Source organism: Symphodus melops, assembly GCF_947650265.1.
Source record: "Symphodus melops genome assembly, chromosome: 19".
NCBI classification, from domain to species: Eukaryota; Metazoa; Chordata; class Actinopteri; order Labriformes; family Labridae; genus Symphodus; species Symphodus melops.
This window is the reverse complement of record NC_136709.1, coordinates 18,895,679-18,915,825: the sequence shown is the minus strand read 5'-3', so window position 1 is coordinate 18,915,825 and position 20,147 is coordinate 18,895,679. Positions and strand designations below refer to the sequence as shown.

The 20,147-nt window shown below is 42.0% G+C and overlaps 2 protein-coding genes across 6 annotated transcripts; one reads left to right on the top strand and one right to left on the bottom strand.

Annotated features, from left to right (window-relative positions):
* Positions 1–272: 272 nt before the first annotated feature.
* Positions 273–13,275, bottom strand: LOC306840346 (oxidation resistance protein 1). 4 transcript variants are annotated; one of them, XM_079369570.1, is made up of 16 exons: positions 13,188–13,275; positions 11,201–11,410; positions 9,532–9,731; positions 9,288–9,358; positions 7,680–7,817; positions 7,100–7,279; positions 5,419–5,550; positions 5,155–5,339; positions 4,671–5,053; positions 4,425–4,584; positions 3,045–3,258; positions 2,826–2,942; positions 1,897–2,049; positions 1,729–1,824; positions 1,260–1,333; positions 273–1,169 (listed from the first exon to the last, which is right to left on the bottom strand). In XM_079369570.1, the coding sequence occupies exons 2-16, from the start codon at positions 11,299–11,301 to the stop codon at positions 1,034–1,036; spliced, it is 2,340 nt and encodes a 779-aa protein (XP_079225696.1). In that variant the 5' UTR covers positions 11,302–11,410; positions 13,188–13,275; the 3' UTR covers positions 273–1,033. The 4 variants fall into 4 exon arrangements, with proteins under 4 accessions (XP_079225696.1, XP_079225695.1, XP_079225697.1 ...); XM_079369569.1 differs by having other exon boundaries at positions 11,201–11,423; positions 13,188–13,260; XM_079369571.1 differs by having other exon boundaries at positions 7,100–7,276; positions 11,201–11,423; positions 13,188–13,260.
* On the top strand, positions 13,223–18,229 carry mtfr1l (mitochondrial fission regulator 1-like). Of its 2 annotated transcripts, none has more exons than XM_079369576.1 (8): positions 13,223–13,378; positions 14,068–14,227; positions 14,372–14,458; positions 14,572–14,681; positions 15,261–15,472; positions 16,415–16,796; positions 17,402–17,556; positions 17,672–18,229. In XM_079369576.1, the coding sequence occupies exons 2-7, from the start codon at positions 14,213–14,215 to the stop codon at positions 17,523–17,525; spliced, it is 930 nt and encodes a 309-aa protein (XP_079225702.1). In that variant the 5' UTR covers positions 13,223–13,378; positions 14,068–14,212; the 3' UTR covers positions 17,526–17,556; positions 17,672–18,229. The 2 variants fall into 2 exon arrangements, with proteins under 2 accessions (XP_079225702.1, XP_079225701.1); XM_079369575.1 differs by having other exon boundaries at positions 13,224–13,378; positions 14,351–14,458.
* The last annotated feature ends 1,918 nt before the right edge of the window (positions 18,230–20,147 follow it).

Sequence of the window (20,147 nt, the reverse complement as noted above, 5' to 3'; positions counted from 1 at the left end):
TTTTTTAAGCCAATAAAGAGACAATAATACAAATCAGAATTAGAAAATGGATAACCAGATGTTCGTTCTGCTCACCTGCCTCTCCGGGCTTAATGACATGTATGAATGTGACTTCATGATCTGCGTCCGCTGTGTGAAATATCAAACTGTTTGGAGCCTTTAGGGGAATAAACACTGTAACCTACGAGTGCCATTTGTACAACAAAGTTCAAATAAATGTTTGGTTTCTTTTGACTGGACATGTTAAACGTTTTTATTGTCACTTTGTGCTATTTCTTTTTAAACATATCTACATTACTGTTTCATACATAAAGTAGATCAAACGGTTGGAGTCGGAGGATGTTTGACTCAACACGATACAGCTGTTTCACGTCACGTTCGGTAAGCATGGTGATGCACGAGTCGGCACTTTAGAGAGTGCAGAAGTTCAGATGTTCTTCAGCAGAGACTCTTCTGTCTTTTCAGTGATTTACTTTTCTCGGACACTTACTGATGAAAGTCCTAAAGAAGAAGTTTTGTGCACAGGGAAACCAGAGTGTGTGTCAAACGTCCAAGAATGATCAGTGCTATATGAAGAGGGAGGGGGCATGCATTACCTCAGTGGATAGTATATGATCATGTTAACATTATATATGAAGAGATATGATGTACGCACTGATTCATACTAAGAGTAAAGTGCAGTCTCTGAGATTTGTAACCAACTCCATTCAAGAGAAAAGGACTTCAGGAATCCTGTTTCATTCCAGCTCGGCTCAGCAGAGGTCCGCTTGGTTTCCAAACCCGCGGGAATGAGTCAATAATGACCGTCCATTAAAACTCCTCCACTCTGAGCCCAGTTCTGTTTTCACTTCACAGCAACTCAAAAACACAGGCGAGTCCGGCAGTTTCTGTTAGTTTGTGTGTGTGTGTGTGTGTGTGTGTGTGTGTGTGTGTGTGTGTGTGTGTTGTTGTTTTTCACATGGATGTCACCATGAAATGAATGAGCCGCCGTGCTCAGGTCTGCCCGGTGAATAAAAAGTCAAGGTGAGTTCACTCAGCCGAACGTCCACACTTCCAGCTCCATGACTCGGAAGTCGGCGGTTTCAGCGAGGCAGCAGTTATTGAAGGTGTAGCAGGGGCTGCTGCGACCCAGGTACAAATTTTCATCCACCCACAGACCAAAGTGACCGCTGCAGGAAACACACACAGACACACAGGATGGTGAATAGAGTCCACATTGAATAGAAAAGAGAGAGAGTGTTGAAAAAAAATAACATTACCTTCCTCCACCAATGGCGAAGGAGTCCAGGTCTCCTTTAATAAAGAAGGAGTTCTCTCCAGTCCATCTGAAGCACTGAAGAGGAAAGACTCATTCAATCACCATGCAACGCTTTTTTAATCAAACGTGATTCTAACTTTCAGTCAAACTAACGACAGGCTGGGAGCTAACGCCACACCCACCTGTCAATCATGCCAGCTACGCATCAAACCATGCATAGCACACATCGTTCATGAAATCAATATGGATGTGAAATAAAAATAAAAATCCTCCCCTTACAGTGAGTGCCCATGAGGACAATAACTAATCAGACCTATATCGTTGTTTGTGCCAGGCTGTAAACATCTTCATTCATGCTGTAAAAACGCCTTTTTTTGGCTGTCATGTGTATTCGACTTTCGGGGTTATACAAATTGGCTGAACGAGCCGAGCTGCACTAACGCGCTGGCGACAGCCGTCAAGTGGCTTACCTTGAAGCGAGGATGCAGCATGAAGAGGAAGGTCTCTCCTGTGCCGTAGAACGTCTCGCTGGGCCTCAGAGGGTCCGAGAGGAAGGCCCCGAATATCTGACCAAAGAGAACGAGACGAATGAAATACCACACAACAGCGAGTGTCGTTACTGTTCAGTGTGTTTTTACCTCATCGAGAGCGTCTTTAATGACAATGAGCACAGGGGAGTCTGTGGAACTGAGTTTTCTGTAGAGGGCCTTGAGGCTGGCGCCGTGACGGGATGTGCTGAAGGCCAGCTGCCACGTGTGGCCGATGGTCCTCGGGGGAAGCTCCTTACATAGCTGAGGAAAGATAAGAAGAGGGGAGAAATACTTCAGGAAGGACAGAAGGAGAATAAACATAAACAGAACTAGATGCTGACCTCGTTTTAGACTTGTGTCCTCGTCTGGTTGCATCTGCTGCTCTGAATGTGACCACATGACAACACGTGGCGAGCTAATGAAGAAGCCAGTTCCCACATAATGCAGATGAGTTGAATATTTACTCCTACTGAATAGCAGGGGCAGCTAACAGTGGAATAAACAGACATAACCAGTCTGCTAATCTTTAAGCTGATAAAGAATCAGGACCACATACGCTTCATTCATCTTTGACTAAAACATATTCACAAAGAACTTCAAATAAACTCCAACTCCTCATTAAGCATCGCGTCCCCATGCATGGATACTTACAATAAAACAAAAAAACATCTGTACTCGAGCTGAACGTATGCCGTGTTTTATGTTCTAACAGCTGGTGATGTTACATTAGTCCTTGTTTACAAGGCTGGCTGCTTTGTGATTGGCTGCAGCCGTATCCCGGCAACTGCTTCAAACATCAGTGAAGTGTTAAAGTCCACAGCGACTTCTCAATAAGCCACCTCCCCCTCAAAAAAAACAGTGAATTTATCTGGGTAAATTGGTACATTTGATTATTTATGGTCCCCAACTTGTTTTAAAAAAAAGCTAGCAGTAACTAAAAACCTTTGCAGGACTAAACACACACACACACACACACACACACTGTGATGCAGAGTGTGTGTGTGAGAACAGTTTGTGCACCTCTGTGTGTCGCTCACCTCTCGGACATGTGAAGCGTCTAAAATGTCGCTGCTCTCGACGATGTTGTGGAGTCCTTCAGGATCTCTGTCTATGACAAGCATCGGCTTTTCCCCGCTCTCTTCCATTAACACCATCTGCAAAAAAAAACAAGAACATTCAATTATCAAAACAAAAACACATCGGGGACAGATAGTTCCAGAACATCTCTGGGTTTTTTCGCTGCCTGTGAGACTCACCTCCCAGTCGTCTCCTGTGCTGCGGTGCCTCTGAAAAACCTCTTCCTCCTCATAATCCTCCTCCTCCTCCTCCTGCTGTTGGCCGGCTTTCTCTTTGTCCTCGATGAGCACAAACTCCTCTTCGTCGCGGTCCATCTCCTTACCCTCCTCTCCCCCCTCGAGTACGCACAGGTCTGGTCGGCAGTGCGTGAGGTAGGCGTACAGCTCGTCAGCGCTGCAGGGGGGAAAATAAAAGAACAAACAAAAAGTCAACAGCTGTGTCAACACAAAGAAAAGACAATAGAAACCAGAGATATGAGGAGCTTGCACTCCTCATATTGCACTTTATTGGAATTGCACTTTAGCATCGTTTTAAAGGAGACGCAAGAAGAAGTTCAAGAGGTGGACGGTATCCTCATCGTGAGATATTGAGGCGATGAAGTGCTTTTTTTTTTTTTTTACTTCATTAAGATTGTAAACAGTTTATTGACAGAATAAAATCAGGATTCGTCTCGAGACGAACAGGTTGGTGATCATTTTAAAGCAGGACTGCATAGTCAGAACATTTTCTTAAAGATCCTGCGAGTACCTTTTGGTGTGTTTTGACTTTGGTGCTTCCCTGTGGCCAAAAGGGTTTAACATAAACATTTGCTAATTTTCTCATGTACTCCTGTAAGCACTTATTTTAAACATTTTAAACATAAGTCAACAAGAATTTTTGCTTTGGAAATACATATATATATATATATATATATATAAAAGAACCCTTTGTCTGACCCAGAGCCGGACATTTAATCATCTTTAAGGGAAAAATAATGAATCTACTTTCTTCTGTAGATCACAGTCGTCTGCGTTTATTCCAGCATCATTCATAAGCCCATAGCTCCTCACAGAAGTATGAAGGCAGGGTTGGTCATTTTTAAAAAACTAGCATGATTTAAAAGTAGCCCTCTGCTCCGTCTTGGATGCATCGAGTTGTTTTTGTTTTCGTAGTGATGCTGTGTAACTGACTGTTGACATTTCATTTCCAGAAGAACCACCTTTGTCCTTCGGCAGCATGGTCATGTTTTTGTTTTGATAATGTTTACTGAGTCACCAGAGGTTAAAAGACAAACAGAGTAAATGTTCAACCGCAGACCTGTTTGACAAATCACAACCAGACGGAATATGTCACTGGATATGTAGTTCAGCGGAGAGTGCTTTACAGCCTGTGAGAATCGATGGATAATGTTTTATGTGGCTGCTAAGGAGCTTTACAAAGTTTAGCAAACAACTCAAGTGATGTTACAATAACTATAAAACTATGCTTCGACTTTAATGAATCTGGGTCTCTGATGTCCAAATCTGTCTCTCTTTCAGATCTATGCAGCGAGAACATTTCTCACACGTCAGCTGTCGTACCTTTCTTGTGAAAGGGTGAGCCAGGCTTCCCTTCTGGGTGAAGTTTTGGCCACTCCCAGCTGAAGACCTCCTGCAGCCTTTTTCTTGCCTGCAGCCGGCTGAACTCGCAGTCGCACGAACATCAGACTCCCAGGACTAGCTGCTGTCAACGTGGGCGCCGCTGACAGTAAAGAACAAGACAGGTCAGAATGGTTCCACTAACAATCATGTATCCTCATCCACACTAACCAGAATCAGCAGCGATACCTGCAGTCTGACTCCTCACAGACGACTTCTCTGCTTCGTCAGTGCTCAGCTGCTTTGTTTTTGATTTGCCGTCGGCCTCTTGGCCTCCACAGCAGAAGGTGGCAGCACTGCTCAGGACGGCAACTCCGAGGACTCCTGTCGACTCCTCTGGCAGCGCCGCCTGTTGGATTTTATCCAGCTCCCCCTCAGCCGCCGCCATGTCTCTGCTCTCCGCCTCCTCCTCCACCACAGAAACCTCCTTGGTCAGGCTCAGAGCCAGACCGGACAGATCTGACAGAGGCACGGACACCAGAGTCGGGGCCAACTCCCCCTTTTGGTTTGAGGGGCCTCCTGCTCGCCTTCTTGCAGATTTTAACTTCTGCAATATTTTCTGTCCTTTTCTCCTTAAAAAAAAAAAAAAAGCCAAAAGAAGCAAATAAGAACTCTTACATTGACAGACCGTGTACTCTGAGTCTATGAGGCGAGTCTGTGAACGTGTGCTGACCTCTGCTGGATCTTGCTGAAGTGAACATGTGAGATGTCAGAGAAGAAGGAGACAGACGACAGATTATCAATAGAGCAGGAGAGGAGGTATTCCTCACAGCCATGCTCCTTCACCAGAGGATGTGTCTTACACGGGTCAAAGAAGATCTTATTAGAGGTCACTAACAGGATGCCTGACACCACACCCTGAAACAGACAGAGCACTTTAGACTACAATGTGTAAATAACAGTGAGATCAGACGCATGCTGTGCGGCTCACACCCACTTTGCGGTCGGTGATGTAGCGACAGAACAGTTTGAGGTACTGCATGGCCTCCGGTCCCTCGCCCTCGCAGCACTCTGGTGGGAGAGCCAATAAGCAGAGCTGTCCGTCAGGCATCGGCACAGCCTCCACATCCTGTCAAAACCACAAATGTTTCTGAATAGACAAATACAATAAAACCCTCAAACAAAAACTATTTCTGATGAATTATCAATGCTTGCCAAATTAATGGCCCCAGCCTCACTAAAGGAAGTTCACTGATTATGTAAGTTTATTTTGGATCGTTAGTCAGTTAAAGGAGCAATATGTAACTTTGACACCTAGTGTTTAAAATGGGTACTGCAGTCCAAATTCAGAGGACTGTCCCCCTTAGTGTAACTGAAATATCCAGATAATAATCCATCAAAAAAAAAAAAAAACCCAGGTTTTAATTTGCATGTATCTCCAGTTATAAAATGTTTATTTATTTAATGTAAAATACAGAAAATACATCTTGCTGCAGCTCATATCTTCAGAAAAAGACACTAAAAACATTCTGTCGCTTGTTTGCATTTCTACATCGACAAAAAAGCACAGAGATCTTAGTTCTTTTCCACGTTCACTTCATTAGTCTGCACTCAGCTTTGCAATGTTTTAATTACTTGTTAGGCGCTTGTTTCCAAGGCAACGTGTTCTGTTAATTTGATCTGTTATTAAAAAAACAAACAAACAACCATTTCAGCTCATTTTTCCTGCTCACAAACTCATCACCCTCTAATAGCTGGAACACAAGCAGAGTGAGCTCACTGAGAGCAGACAGAGACACGACTGTGCTGCATCGGATGAAGCTTTTAGTGAACTCTAAAAAATCAGAGGTCTATAGTTTCTCCACTGACAGAGAGGAGGACACACTCTCTGCGTGTGAATCCACACAGGTAGAGCTCCACTTCCTCACACATCATGCTCCAAATACCAGGATGTGAGAGAGGAATGATTCCAACAAATTACACGAGTACATCCTGACTCTGAACACAAAAAAACAAACCCCAGTCGAGAGAGAAAAAAAGCTAATTCCTCCTCGCAGCGTAAACCAGCAGGTGTTGCAGTGATGAAAGCAGGTAAGTGAACTGAATCAGGTGTAAGTGATTCTACACGTCCTAAAAAGCCTCTACTTTGACTTATAAGCTCCACGAGCAGAAATGTGGTGAAACTCGGATCAATAGTGGCGATACTTTTGAAAAATTGAAGAAAAGGTTAGAACGCAGAAAGGTTTAAAACACTGAAGCTTCGGTGTCCGTGACATGGCAACCTGCGTTTGCCTTGACTCTCGAGAGGAGGCGGGGGGAGACACGTCTCTCCAATGTTTTGAATTGTGACTGCAGTACCAACTTTAAACACTAGGTGTCAACATTACAACTTGCCCCTTCAATAACATGTAATAATTCTGACTTTCATTTTCTCTTGTTTTGACATGTCGTGGTGTAGCTCGTTTTTCGTTGCATTATGAACAGTGTGGTAGTTCAGTTTGCTGATTCACAGAATTACAGCTCATATCGTCTTTATCAATGTCAAAAAGTAAAGAGTAGAAAAAGCTTTCGACAAAAGAAGTGGAGTTAAAGTTTGAGGAACATCAAAATGAAGTAACTAGATTAGATCCTTTAATAATTTTCTTCACAAAGTAAGTGCATTTCTATTTTCTGCTTACCAGTAGTTTGTCATATTCTGCCTCTGGTGAGGGAGACTGAGGCTGAGCACAGAGAGTCTCCAAAGATTCTGGATCAGCCTCACTGTCTGGCTTCAGGTGACGATCAGGTCGTGGGTCCGGCTCTGGTTCGGATGACCTTCCACTCATCGAAGGGATTTTTCCCTTCGGGACGAGCAGCTGCTTCAAAACAGAAGCCATGATAAGATTAGCTCTGACATTGAAGCCGACACCAGAGGGACTACTTCCTCTTTCTACAGGCCCGCATTTCCCGTCTTCTCTTTGTTTGGAGTCTCATCTCAGCTCCATGAGTCACATGAGGGTTGAGAATGACAGACTGGAGGCACATTTTTTTTTACTAACTGAGCTCAACAAAGGGACTTAAGAGTACATGTTACATACTATAAGTTTGATTTCGCTCACATTGATCGGTTTCAGTGACAGATGACCTGAGAAAGTTTTTAAGTGAACACACAGGCTGCCTCAACCTGAATGCTTGCTGCAGCTTACAGGTGCTGTTTTGCATCTCAAATCCTGACATGCAAGAGAAGGCAACAAAACAGCCAAACAGCCACAGTCTTACCTCTGTGGGGACGCGGGTAGCAGAAAAGGACACTAAATTTGAGGAGGAGCTGTGACCCATCCTTCCCTCTTCTGCCACAGACGAACTGTTACTGCTGAACTGAGATGAGATGCTGAATACAGTGTCCCCAGAGGGACCCTGAAACAAACACACATGACGATTCTTAACAGATGTTTGAATAAGGTTACTCCAAAAAATCCAAAGAAGTCACTTATTTTAATTTGATTGCGCAGAGTTTGGTGTGAAGAAATCATTTTGAATCCCTCCAAGCACTCAAGCAGAAGACAGAAAGGGGCATTTTGGCTACAGTACCCATTTTAAACACTAGGTGGCATAGTTACTGCTCTTTGGAAAGTGTTCACTTTTCTGATATTGAATCGTTGTAGCCAGGTCTCCCAGGTATATTTAAGAGGGACAAACTTGGTTGATTAGAAGTTCAATTAAATCATCAGGTTCACCTCAACCAAATATCTACAGACTAAGAGACCAACGTTCATATGTGGCAACGAAAAATCAGCTCCGACATTTGCCATATCAGGTTAGATTGGATGTAAATAAAATAAATGGAAGTTATCAGGTCAGATCTTCGTTAAAAGTTTAAAAGGATTAGTTTCACAGCTCACAGCTGGAAATAGACTCAATTGGATATCTGACACCTGACTGGTTTTGTAACCACAGAAAAAAAAACACCCTATGTGAATAAGTCTGCATCTCCACTGTACTGTAAATTTACATCCTCCTAAAACTACAAGCTGTTCACAGGTAAGAAAAAGAAGCATGTGAAGCTGATCTCCATATTTTGTTATCTCCACATAAGCCCTGAAGAGGTTTTGTTTTACTCTCATAGTCTTTCAAGCACGTCTGATAAGTTTGTCTGTGTTTGTCTGCTTGTTTTGGTCGGCTGTAAAAATAGATTTCCTTTCAGGGGTGAAAAAAAGAAAGTGATGTGAATCTTCAATTCAATTCAACATGTATCAAGTTGAATTAAAACTCTGTTTTTAAACCAAAATAACACCAACATTATATGTGTTACTTTACGATAAAATGCAACACTTTTGTGTTTATATGCAGCAGTATACTGTAAACGTCTTCAAACTTTAAATGGTTGTTAAGCTGAAAGAATAATAACGACAAATTTCCAGGCAAAAGTCAAAAACAGCAGAATAGAGCTTCTTAGCCATGAGCACTAACGCCCCTTCCAGACGGACAACAATGCAGAAAGTCAAACAGCTCAGCAGCCAAATCACAAACCCAGCTGACAAATACCTCTGAAGCAGAAAATACATTCTTCCAGCTGTATCTGTTGTAGAGGCTCTGAAAGAGACTCTGCTTCCCCATGGCGTCGAAGAACAGCTCTGACAACTCATCCCTGTACCTTGGACGCCTTTATCACACTCTCGTAAGACCATAAATCATGAAACCAATCACGAGCTTGTAATATGCTTATGACTGCATAACTCATCCGATGATGTGTAGAGGCAGAAATAAATCTAGTCCCCGTCTCCCAAACTTCCCGGTTCGTCTCTTACCTGTCGTTCCCACAGTTGGGTTCCACAGTGAACACAACAAGCATAATAGAGTCTGAGAAGTCACAAACATATGACTCACTCTGCTGTCCTCTGACGGTCCAGCCATGTGCTCCTGCTTCACTGCAGTATTGTTAGGATCCAGCGGTGTCCCTGTGAGGGAACAAAAATCCATCTCTGTCAAGCCCTAAGGAAAACACTCAGCTGAAAAGCATCAGAACGAAGGAAGCATCGCCTCTTCCTGGCAGGATAAATACACTGCAGCCATCTGTCAGTATGAAAATGACTTTATGCAAAGCCATGGAAATGAAGCAGTGCAGGAGCACCTTGCAGGTAGTACTGCCGCAGCTTCGGGTTTCTGATGTGCGGGATGTGGTCAAGCGGCCGGCCAACGAGGGGCTGGAGATGATGCTGGCTGCGGCAGGCTGCGGGCTCCTGCATCACTCGAGCCTGAGGTTGGGTCTCCCAGGGCCGTTTAGCGAACTGTGGAGGCTGAGAGACGCCAGGAGGGAGCTTAGCACCCAGCCTTTAAGAGAGAGAGAGAGAGAGAGAGAGAGAGAGAAAGAGATCAGACAAGATAAAATGCTTATTTCCATTAAGGTTGAATTGTAATAAACGTTGTAATCAGCGTTTCTGTCCGAAGGTACACATACAACCCTCAAATAAAGTATGTAAATGTACATTATGGTCGCTCACTATTACTTTGGTCACTTATTAGTGAGACATTAGAAAAGAAGATGTGTTATGTATGTAGAATTTTTGCTAAACTAAGGCCTGCAGTGTATGTTATTCCAGCTAAAATAGAGCTGATTATTCACCCTTTCATTTCATCCTGCCTGGTCTCGTCGTCCCTGCAGAACTTTTATGTTATCCGTTTGTATTTGAGGAAATGTTTAAGTCACTGCACTCCAATGAGAGAGAATGTAAAGGAGTGCTACAGCGTCACAGACTCTCGCTGAAAACGTCACACGTGGTGATAGATTTTCATTACTCAACGATTTGGATGTGCGTGCTGTTTGACATTAGACAATAGACATGTCTAGACTGCTAACAAGTGATCCAAGCTGCTTCACAACTCTGCACGCATTTTAAAGTGTTCATGTTAAGGGGTGACGTAGCGCGCCTTGTTTACAGAGGATATAAGTCCTCATCTCAGCAGGCGTGGGTTCGAATGTGACCTTAGCCCTTTGCTGCATGTTGTGTTTGTGTAGGTCATTCCAGATGTGTTTGTTCACCACCTTATTTGCCTCTATGAAGGTTTATTCTCTGATGGGCCCACTGCCCAACAGAAATGTAGTTTTGCTTATGTAAATTATGTAATCTCTCGTCTGAGCACTTCCTGTCTCTTCGGCAACAATATTAAACCAGAAACTGGTCGTTTGGCATTTTTTTTCTTTGAAAAACAAATTTTTAAGAAACAACATTTTGGGTTGGAAAGTGCATACTAGTGTTGGTAACTAGTAGCTGGACCACATCTCCTTAGTCTTTATTTGCATGCATATACTGTTCTTTAAGGTTCATGTATTAAACATCTACCCTGAAGCATCAATTTTATTTCATAGCGGACTTTCCCTTTAAGTTCTTCATCATTTTGAATTATGAATCACTGTGTGGAGCAGCATTCACTGTCTGATCAGAGTTATTTATAGGGGAGTGGGAGACGTCTGTGACATGGCCATAGAAGTGAGTTCCTGGAAACATCCTGTCGCTCTCTCCTCACATGATGCTCTGTGATGTCGCGTGGAGTCATTTACTGTTCGTGGGTGGAACCAGCTACGAAAAACGTAAAATGTATGTGCCAAAAACAAACACTACTATTTGTATAGAAGTCTGGCAGAACACATGCAAGCTGGTAATCCGGACACGTCACCTTTAATATTGAATGACTGAATTGTGATTGTGCTTTAATCTGAAAGGGTGAATACCAGCCACTCGTCACATGTCCTGCTGGGGCTTTGTTTTATTTCTACTAATCCACGTATTTAGAAGGCTGACCTGCTCTTGACATTGCCAAAGTAGCCGGTCCTGCTCTTGTCCCTCTGGGGATCATGGTCCATGCGTCCTAGACTCTTAGGCCTCCTCACAGACTGAGCCATTTTCTTTCGTTCCTGGTTAGTCTGACGCTGGCGGCTGTGTTCACGAGGGGATGAAGGGTTCAGCTGGCATCCTTCCTCCTACGTTTATTCCCCATGCCAGCCTTTTGGCCTGGTCACAGCAGCTACAGAAGTAGTAAAATGTGGGATGTTAATTTTACAAAGAGGTGAATAAAGTCCTACCTGCAGCCACATGACTCTGTAAGGAAGTGAGCTCGTGGTTAACAGAGTAATGAAGTCATGTTTCCAGTCAATTTAACTTTTGTCAATGTATTTCTAATCCATGCGTTTAGATGTATGGTGCAAGGCTGCAGGAAAAACTGGGGATACAGTTTCTTTAATACAAGAGCTTAAGGTTTCATAGTTCACACTTATATTACTACATCATTCAGATACTGTATGCTGTGGCACTGTAGAGCTGCAATTAGACATGACCTAACATTATGTTAATAAATGAGAGATTAAATCTGCATCCTGAAAAGCCTTATTTCCCTTCCCATTGGGAGGTGATTAGTGTTGTCGTCTCTGAATTAAATGCAGCAACAGGATTAGAATAATCACTTGGTCCCTTGGTCAAAAAAATGATAACAATTTTGCTTCCTATAAATGCAAGGATTGCTATCATTTCTGAAACGGAAGTAAGCTTTTTTTGACGACATCGCAGAAAGAAAGATCGACATAGCTTCAGTTGCAGCAAAAAATGTCACGCTACAGCAGCAGCAGCTAAACAGAGATGATGAAGTGTCAGGAGGATCAGGAGATGAACTGAGCATACTGACCTGTGTCTATAATCCCAGTGATGGGTGGTGGTCATGTGAGCGCGTCTTCATATTGCAGTGTTATGATATCACTGCGGACAACGCTAACAAGTTCAGGTCCCAGCTCCGCCCATTAAAGAGACATCGAGCAGGGTGTCAAGATAGTTCCCTGATTGGCCGCCATAAAATGCGAAGGCGGAAGTATTCTACAGTGATACATCTTTTCTTTTCAGACATCTTTATTCGGTTATTTTAGAGCAGAGTTTTTGTTTTTTTATCAATATAAATTATCTTCTGAATTTATAGACCCATTCTTTTTTACCAATCACTAGTCATTTAATTTCTTTATACATGGATATATTTTTTTTCTATATATATTTTTATGAATTAACAATGTTGGAGTGAAACAAAAATAAGTTGATATTGTCTGCTAACACAATACTGAAGGCATTTGAACTTTGGAAACAAAAAACATTTGAAAATATTCAAATATCCTTCTCTGCCCACGTGTGACTAACATTTAAAGACGTGTATGGTATTAGGGGTTTTAATTTTTTTTTTTTTTTAATTTGAATCAACACTTATCAGATATAAAGGTACACTGCGTGACAAGAAAAACGCTGCATTTTTATTGTACATTAAACCACACTATTATTACACACACTGCTCTTGTGACTTTGATTTACATTTATGCCTATACAGTGCTTAACATTTTAAATTAGAACATTTTAAATTAAGAGCAAGAATATGCACGCAAATACTTTTTGCAACGAATTACATCAGATTTCCCACAAGTTGTTGTATAATTATCATGTCTTGTTTTCAGTAACGCTGTCACTGCATTGATTACATCTTACTATTTATGTTGCCAGGAGCTGTCCTTATTGTGATATTGGGGTTTTTTTCCTGGTCACGTCTACAATGATAGCAGTGCTGTGGTGAGTAGTGCAAAAGATGTAACATGGAGTAACATGTAATAAATAATAAGCCGTTATATTAAATGGTGTCCTGTTTATTATTATCTATATATTTCTTTATTATAATTTATTGTTGTTTTTGTTGTTGGGAAAGCCTGCTGTACAGGTTGCTGCGGTGAGGACCCAAGAAGACAGCATAAAATAGACAGTTCACCTCCAACTGTAGGGGGCGCTCTTGTCCAGTGCACAAAGCGGAAGGTCAGGTGGCTTCAAGCAGCCAATCACGTCACGGGAAAGGGAGGCACAGGATTCCGGCCTAATCAAACGACAACAGTCTGAAAGACGAGGAGAAGAAACCGGATGATATAACGGCTATCTTCTCTGTCGTTACCGCCGTTATCTACCGTGAGTGTCTAACTTTTAAAGTCTGTAGCATTTCACGAAGACACGGCGAACACAGTGAATAAAAAAACCGGAGTGTTCGTGTGCTGTTGGGGGTCAACCGGAGGGTCGTTGCTGCTGCTGCTAAAGCTAACTGTCGGCTGTGTTTTTCACAGGTACCGGTGAATAATGAACAAAGCAGTTTAAAACTATCTGCACCGATGAAACCTTTCCCGATGTTCGTTAAATGTCGTTATACCTTAGATACTAACGTGTATCAGTAACCATAGGAACGGTTTACAAGTCAGACGTGCTAACCCGCTGTGGAAAAGCTTGATGCTCTTTGGCTTCAGTTTTTTGACACCAACATAAACTAGCGTTAGTTAGCTCATGTATTATTTTAAATATCCCGTAGTGCAAAACTGTTTGTCATTTTAAAATCTCATCACAGGTCAATAGAGATGTAACCATTCAACTCAACTCACGATATGATATGATTCACGATACGATTCTCTCACGATTTATATTCTAAACAAAATGAGACTGTAGAGATTTTTTTTTATCGATGAAATTTTAAAAATGTTTCTTGCCTGGTTAATCAATTGTTAGCATTTCAATGTTTGTCCTGTGCGACTTGGATTACAGTTTCTAGACTACTTTTTTTTGTTCCTGGTAGAAATAAAGCTGTGTTCTCGTTCCTGTACGCCTAACAGATGCTCTAACAAATCCCTACTCAACATCCCAAGTGTTGGCAATCGACATGGCATCTGTTCACTGAGCTGGCCCGTCTTCAGCCTCTGCGAACATCACACGCCGGTGTACGATTTACTAAGTGAATGAGCCTGACCCAACGTAACCATGGAAACTGAAACAGTGAGTTTTGTCCCAGGCTGTCAGTGATATTCAATGTTTTAACACTTCCCTTTTCCCTCATGATTGGCACGGTATTAAAGTGTAAATCTTTCATGTAGAGATGTTTTAACCTGTGATTCACAGGACATTATTCCTATCTGGCAGAATAAGCCTCATGGATCCACCCGCAGTGTTGTGAGAAGAATAGGTTCAACTCTTCCTCTCAGACCTCCACAGAGGGCATGTTTCCAGGTAAATACCTAGCGCTCTAAGGCCTTCATGTTGCTTTTTTATATATATTTATATATAAGGCTGCACAATAGCAGTGATTGTATTCACCATCACCTGCTATTCTTGTGCATTAGGAATTACCAGGCCTGCCCTCTCTTCGGCCTATGGATGGCCCCATGGTTCCTACCTTGGCAGACATAGCCTGGATCGTTGCAGATGAAGAAGAGACATACGCCAGAGTGCGGTAAGTATCCATCAAGCACTTAGAGACAGCCACTGCAGTTATGGAGTGTTGCACGGCCTCTCTCTGGCTTTGTTCATCCTCAAGTAGCTTTTTTTAAGCCACATAGGGATCAGTAACTGCTGTATAGATCGGTATGTGGCTTGTTGATACTAAAGCATGAGACATGGAGATCTCCCTGCCCTATAAAAAAATGTGTTGGTCTACATAGTTGGAGGTGGTTGTACTACATTGTGATGGTCTTGACATGCCAGGTTTCAATGTGCTGGTAGAGGTGTGGTGCATTGCAAGTGACTCAAAACACACAGTGATATCCAGTTTGAGTGTTTAAAGCATCTGAGGTGCATCCAGAACGTGATTTTAAACATTATTTCAAACTCAATCTTTCAAACTGTAACCATTGATGGTAATGTGATGTAGTGTTGATAAGTGCTGGGATGTTTTCTGATAGGAAGGTATTAAAGGTAGGAGGGTAAAAATGTTTTCATTTAACATGAAGCCACATCATAAGCTGGACTTGACCCCCTCAAGGTTTGATAAAATAACTTTGGACACCCCCCCCCTCCTCTTTTCTGTTTTCAGGAGTGACAGTCGTCCCCTGAAACATGAATGGCGGCCCACGCCTCTCCTGGTGCTCCACAGAAACTCATCCGTGCCCAACTTTCGCCGTGAGGGAAAAAGAATGGAGGGGCTCAAGAAGCCTGGGGTGACGGCGATGAACCGTACCACCGCCCTGCAGGACGAGCTGAGCAGACTGCGGGCACAGATTGCCAAGATTGTGGCGACTGATTCAGGTAGGTTATCAAAACAAGAACTGCAGAGAACACAATGTAAAACGTCAGACTATGATTCAAAATGACACAGTGTAGATACCAGATTGCTTTATTGAGCCTGCGCTTGAGTCACTGTTTTCATATGACTATGCTCCTCTTGTTGCCAAGTCAGCTGCCCTGATTCTCTCAAAGCTCTGGTCTAAAGATGTCTTGGCATCAGTTTGTAGGTCAGTGGCAAAGAATAATCTCTTTTGATTCAGGGGCAGTTTGGTGTCTCTTGTTGAAAATGTTCAGGAAGGTTATAAGAACAGTGATGCACATTCACATGTATTGCAGTTATATTAGATAACACTTTCTAGTCAGGCTGAAAAGGTGCATAAAACCTTAAAATGTTAAGTTTATGCCTTTATAATAGTCAACGTCAAGCTACGCTGACCCGATACATTCTGCAAATTTTATTCAGTAAGATGGTGTACAATGGGCAACAACCTCGTACAAACATGCCTTTATGACAACAGTAAAGCTGCCAGACATTCAGTAATATGATGGAATAAAATGCTACAGAGATTGTTCGATTGTGTAGCAGTGTGTGTGTGTGTGTGTGTGTGTGTGTGTGTGTGTGTGTGTGTGTGTGTGTGTGTGTGTGTGTGTGTGTGTGTGTGTGTGTGTGTGTGTGTGTGTGTGTGTGTGTGTTATGGATGTAACCACAAGAAGTAACATGTGACTGACTGTTCTTTTTATTTTTCTGCTAAGTTGTTGTAAGGCGGTCACATGCCTGAGGAGTGAGAGGGGAGAGCTATAAAAACAACAATAGCATACTTTAAGCAGCCTTCAGGTCTCATTAGAAACAGCATTTAAAATCGTTCCCTTTTTTCAGAGAACCTGCCCAGCTCTTTGTGCGGTTTTTGGATGTGAAGTTTGATACTGCAGAGTTTTTGACTCTTTTCTGCTTCTTTCTTTCAGGCTCCAACCCCCTGACCCCTGACCTTCTCTCCCCAGACGACACAAGTATGAGCTTCTCCATGGCGCCTTTTGAGACTGTGCCATACCAGCCGGCTGCCACAGCTGCTGCCTCCTTTGTCATAAGTGATGTCACGGAGGAGGAGGAGGAAGAAGAGGAGGAGGATGATGATGAGAAAGATGTGGTTTCTGTGGTGTCCGAGCTTGTTCCCGACCCTCTGCCACCTGTTTCCATGACAGCATCAGCGACCTTTGACCTGGACAGACCGAGCATGGACTTCCGAGAGGCAGAGGAGGACACCGTGTCGCTATCAAAGTCCACTAGTTTCGCTGATGTGATGGACATTCTGAAGGATATGAACCGCATGAAGATGAGCAAAGACAGGTAGGAGTTTTCCAAACACTGTGCAATTATGGTCAGATTGTTTGATTGTTGTGCGTTTACAAGACAATAGTTACAATGAAATTTAACTCTCAGCTTGCAGTACACAGTTTAGCACCTCAGTACTTCACCTTGTTTTCTTCTAAACACGCTTTCTTGGATCCGACCGTACTCGTTTCCGTTCATGTACAGAGGCTGTAGTCCTTGTAATGGATGGCCCGGGTTCAAATCTGCCCTGTGCATCATGTCCAGCATGCAAAAAAAATGAAATCAGGAGGAAGAAGAAGAAAAAAATGATTTCTGGATGAATCTTTTAACCTTAACCCTGATGCCCAGAGCCAGACCAGCTGTTTTCCAGTCTTAATGCTAAGCTAACCTAACTAGCTTCTTACTGTTGTAATATGTAATAAGAGTGATTAGTTGTCTTATCTTACATCCAACAAGAAGAGTGAATGAATCATTTTCACCAAACGTCTGTCTAGCATTCTCATGGGGAAAAAAATGTGATTTCACACTACTGTATCATTTGATAATTGCAGTGTCACCATGCCCATTCACAGTTTGTACATCACAGAGCTCTGTATTTTTTGGTTGTTTGTCTATCGCAGGTACAACTACAACAGAGGCTGTACGTCCCTCAGAGAGGAGGATTCAGCTTCTCTGATTTCAGAAGCTCTGAGGAAAAAGTTTGTCCTGAAGGAAGAAGACAGTGCCGCAGTGAAACGGAAGTGATCAAATATCAGCACAGATCCTGCTGCTCCATGTAAGTCAAGACAGGAGACAAGATGTTATTTTGTAAACTAAAGCACTGAAGGCGTTTAGAGCTTATCGGTCATGTCAGTTGTTTGTTTTGTTTTTTTCTTTCTTATTATTTTTAGGCCTGTGTGGAATATTTACCCAGGATCCACAACCTTGCTCCTCAGACCTGAGGCAAAAGCTGTCTGCCAGAGATAGAACAAAAACACACTTTGCCCCAGACATTCAGAACAAAATGTGAACGTCACAGTGCTGGTGCAGTGTGACAGGGAAACAGCCAAGTCCTGATGAAAATCTTCAGTTTCAGCACCCTGTGTAATAGAACATCCTGTGTATTTCTCTCTGCTAAAAGGCTTTTATCATCTTCATTAAATACTCAACAGACTTTTGACACTGCTGTCTAGACACTTGCACTGTGTGCAGGCAGTTTTGATTTGAGGCACATTTGTTTGATTATGTCATCTAACATTTCAGAGCTCCTCGCATACTACAAGTTAAAACAGTTTTTGGACTTGCTTTTCAGAATGACCCTTTAAGTAACTTTGTCAGTTTGTTATCTTTTTCAGTTACCTCTGATTTAATGCAAATAAAACTCTTGGTTATTTCAGATATGTATAGAAGGTCTCTAACATACTTGAAAACATTTTGTGTACAGATGAGACAGATTACTTTTACATGCAGAGACGTACTGTAGAGCCTCCGCCATCCTCGTGTGTGAGAAATAACCTCCCATCTTTATGCTGCATCCTCAGACCTAAACACTATTTGTTGCTTGCGCCGCTGCACCTCTTATGCCTGCCCTCTTGTTTGTGACTAACATAGAAATCAATATTGACTGAAACACGTGATACTGATTTTGAAACACAAATACTCCAAGGATATTCTTTTTTCTATTTTGAAAGGTGCAACATCAACATCTCTCACTGTTGCATCTTTACATAAACTCGCATGTACAGGTCTTTAAATACTCAACTCTGAGTGTGCTGATTGGTTGATGAAACCACCTTGCATGGTGTTTCTGAATGCTTTGGGTGATTTCAGTGTAAGCAGAGAAAACTTAGCAACGAGTGTTTCTGTGTCATTCTGCATGCAGTTTTGACGAGTCATGGGTAAATTGCTTGTGTGAATCATGATAACGACACATATTATAAATGATGCCTTACCACAGATCTCATGCCTGTTCCCAATGCCTATGTTTTATTTCGAGATGGGTTCGAAGACTTTGTTTTTTTGTTATTCACACAAAGCCTCATTGGCTGCCTTTCCCTGAGTAGGCTGTCCTCATCATTACTCATCCATCGAACACACAGTGAACATCAAGAACCAGTCTGTGTTTGATTTCCCTCAACCCGTTTTAAAAATAGCCCCCCTCAGAGAAAACTGTTGTGTCACTTTTTACCTCCACACGTCACTCCCACTCTTTGTTTTTCATCTCGTCACGTCTCATGCCAGCGTGATTGGGAATTCCTTTAACACAGTTTTGCAGAGTGAGAAGTTATTGCTTAGTTATCAGTTTTGGATTGAACAAAAAAAGGTGCCCTTTTGTGTCTTTGTATGCAGTGAAGTGTAAGGGTGTTTGTGCTAGATCTTCTTGATAGTTGTTGGTCAAAGTGAATTGAAGTGGAAAAAGAAACAACGGTCTGAGAAAGATATGTACGAGTTCCGATATATTCCTTGTATGTTTGTATTTGAGATGTTGAACCTTACCGGTTGATGCAGTGTACATCTGCAACAGTAGTCCTGATAATAACTCAAAGGGAGAGTTTGGAGTTCTCCCTGCAAAATGTGTTTTTCATTTCTTTTCTTTTTTCTTTATTTTATGTGTAACGATTTCACCATTTTATCCATGTGAATGGTTGAGCCAATCATCACCGTTTGTAGTTTTTTTTATTTCTTGTCATGTAAGGACTTGTAAATAAAGATTTGCTGATGTTTTGAAACCTTCTGTGTTCTGTTTGTTGGAAGGAGACGATTTGTTTTTCTTCTTCGTGCGTTGCTAAATATCACCAGCTGGGGGCAGCAAACAACGAGAGAGATCAAATCACTGTGGGTTTACTCCAGGTTTATTTATACTTCAAATGTTAGATCAAACATTGGCACCTTATGTTGAACTAAAGGTCAGTCTAAAAAGAAGTTGAAGTTTCAAAAGTTATTGACAATTGAATCTTTCATATAAACTATATACAGAGAAGAAGAATTTTTATGTTGTGTTGCAGATTTCTAAATCATTCAGAAAATGTATTTAAATTACCTTTTAACTTGTTGCAGTCAAAGACTTAATAATCTAAAATGTCACATTAAAGTTGAGGCATATACAGATGATTATATACTGTTATAAGCCAGACTCGTATCTCCGAGGAGAAGTCTTCTTCAGGCCATCTTTTATAGTCTAAATATTGTTTGTTAGATTATTGAAAGACACATTCTTCTGACATGAATATGTTACAATACATATATTTTAATGATGCTGAGCCGCCGGGCGAGCAGAACATGATCTTGCTTGGGCTGTTCTCAAGCAAGCTCTGTTATTTTAACTTGAATGCCTAATGTCAGATTTATGTTTGTCTCTTCAGTTGCTCATCGATTAAAATGGGGTGA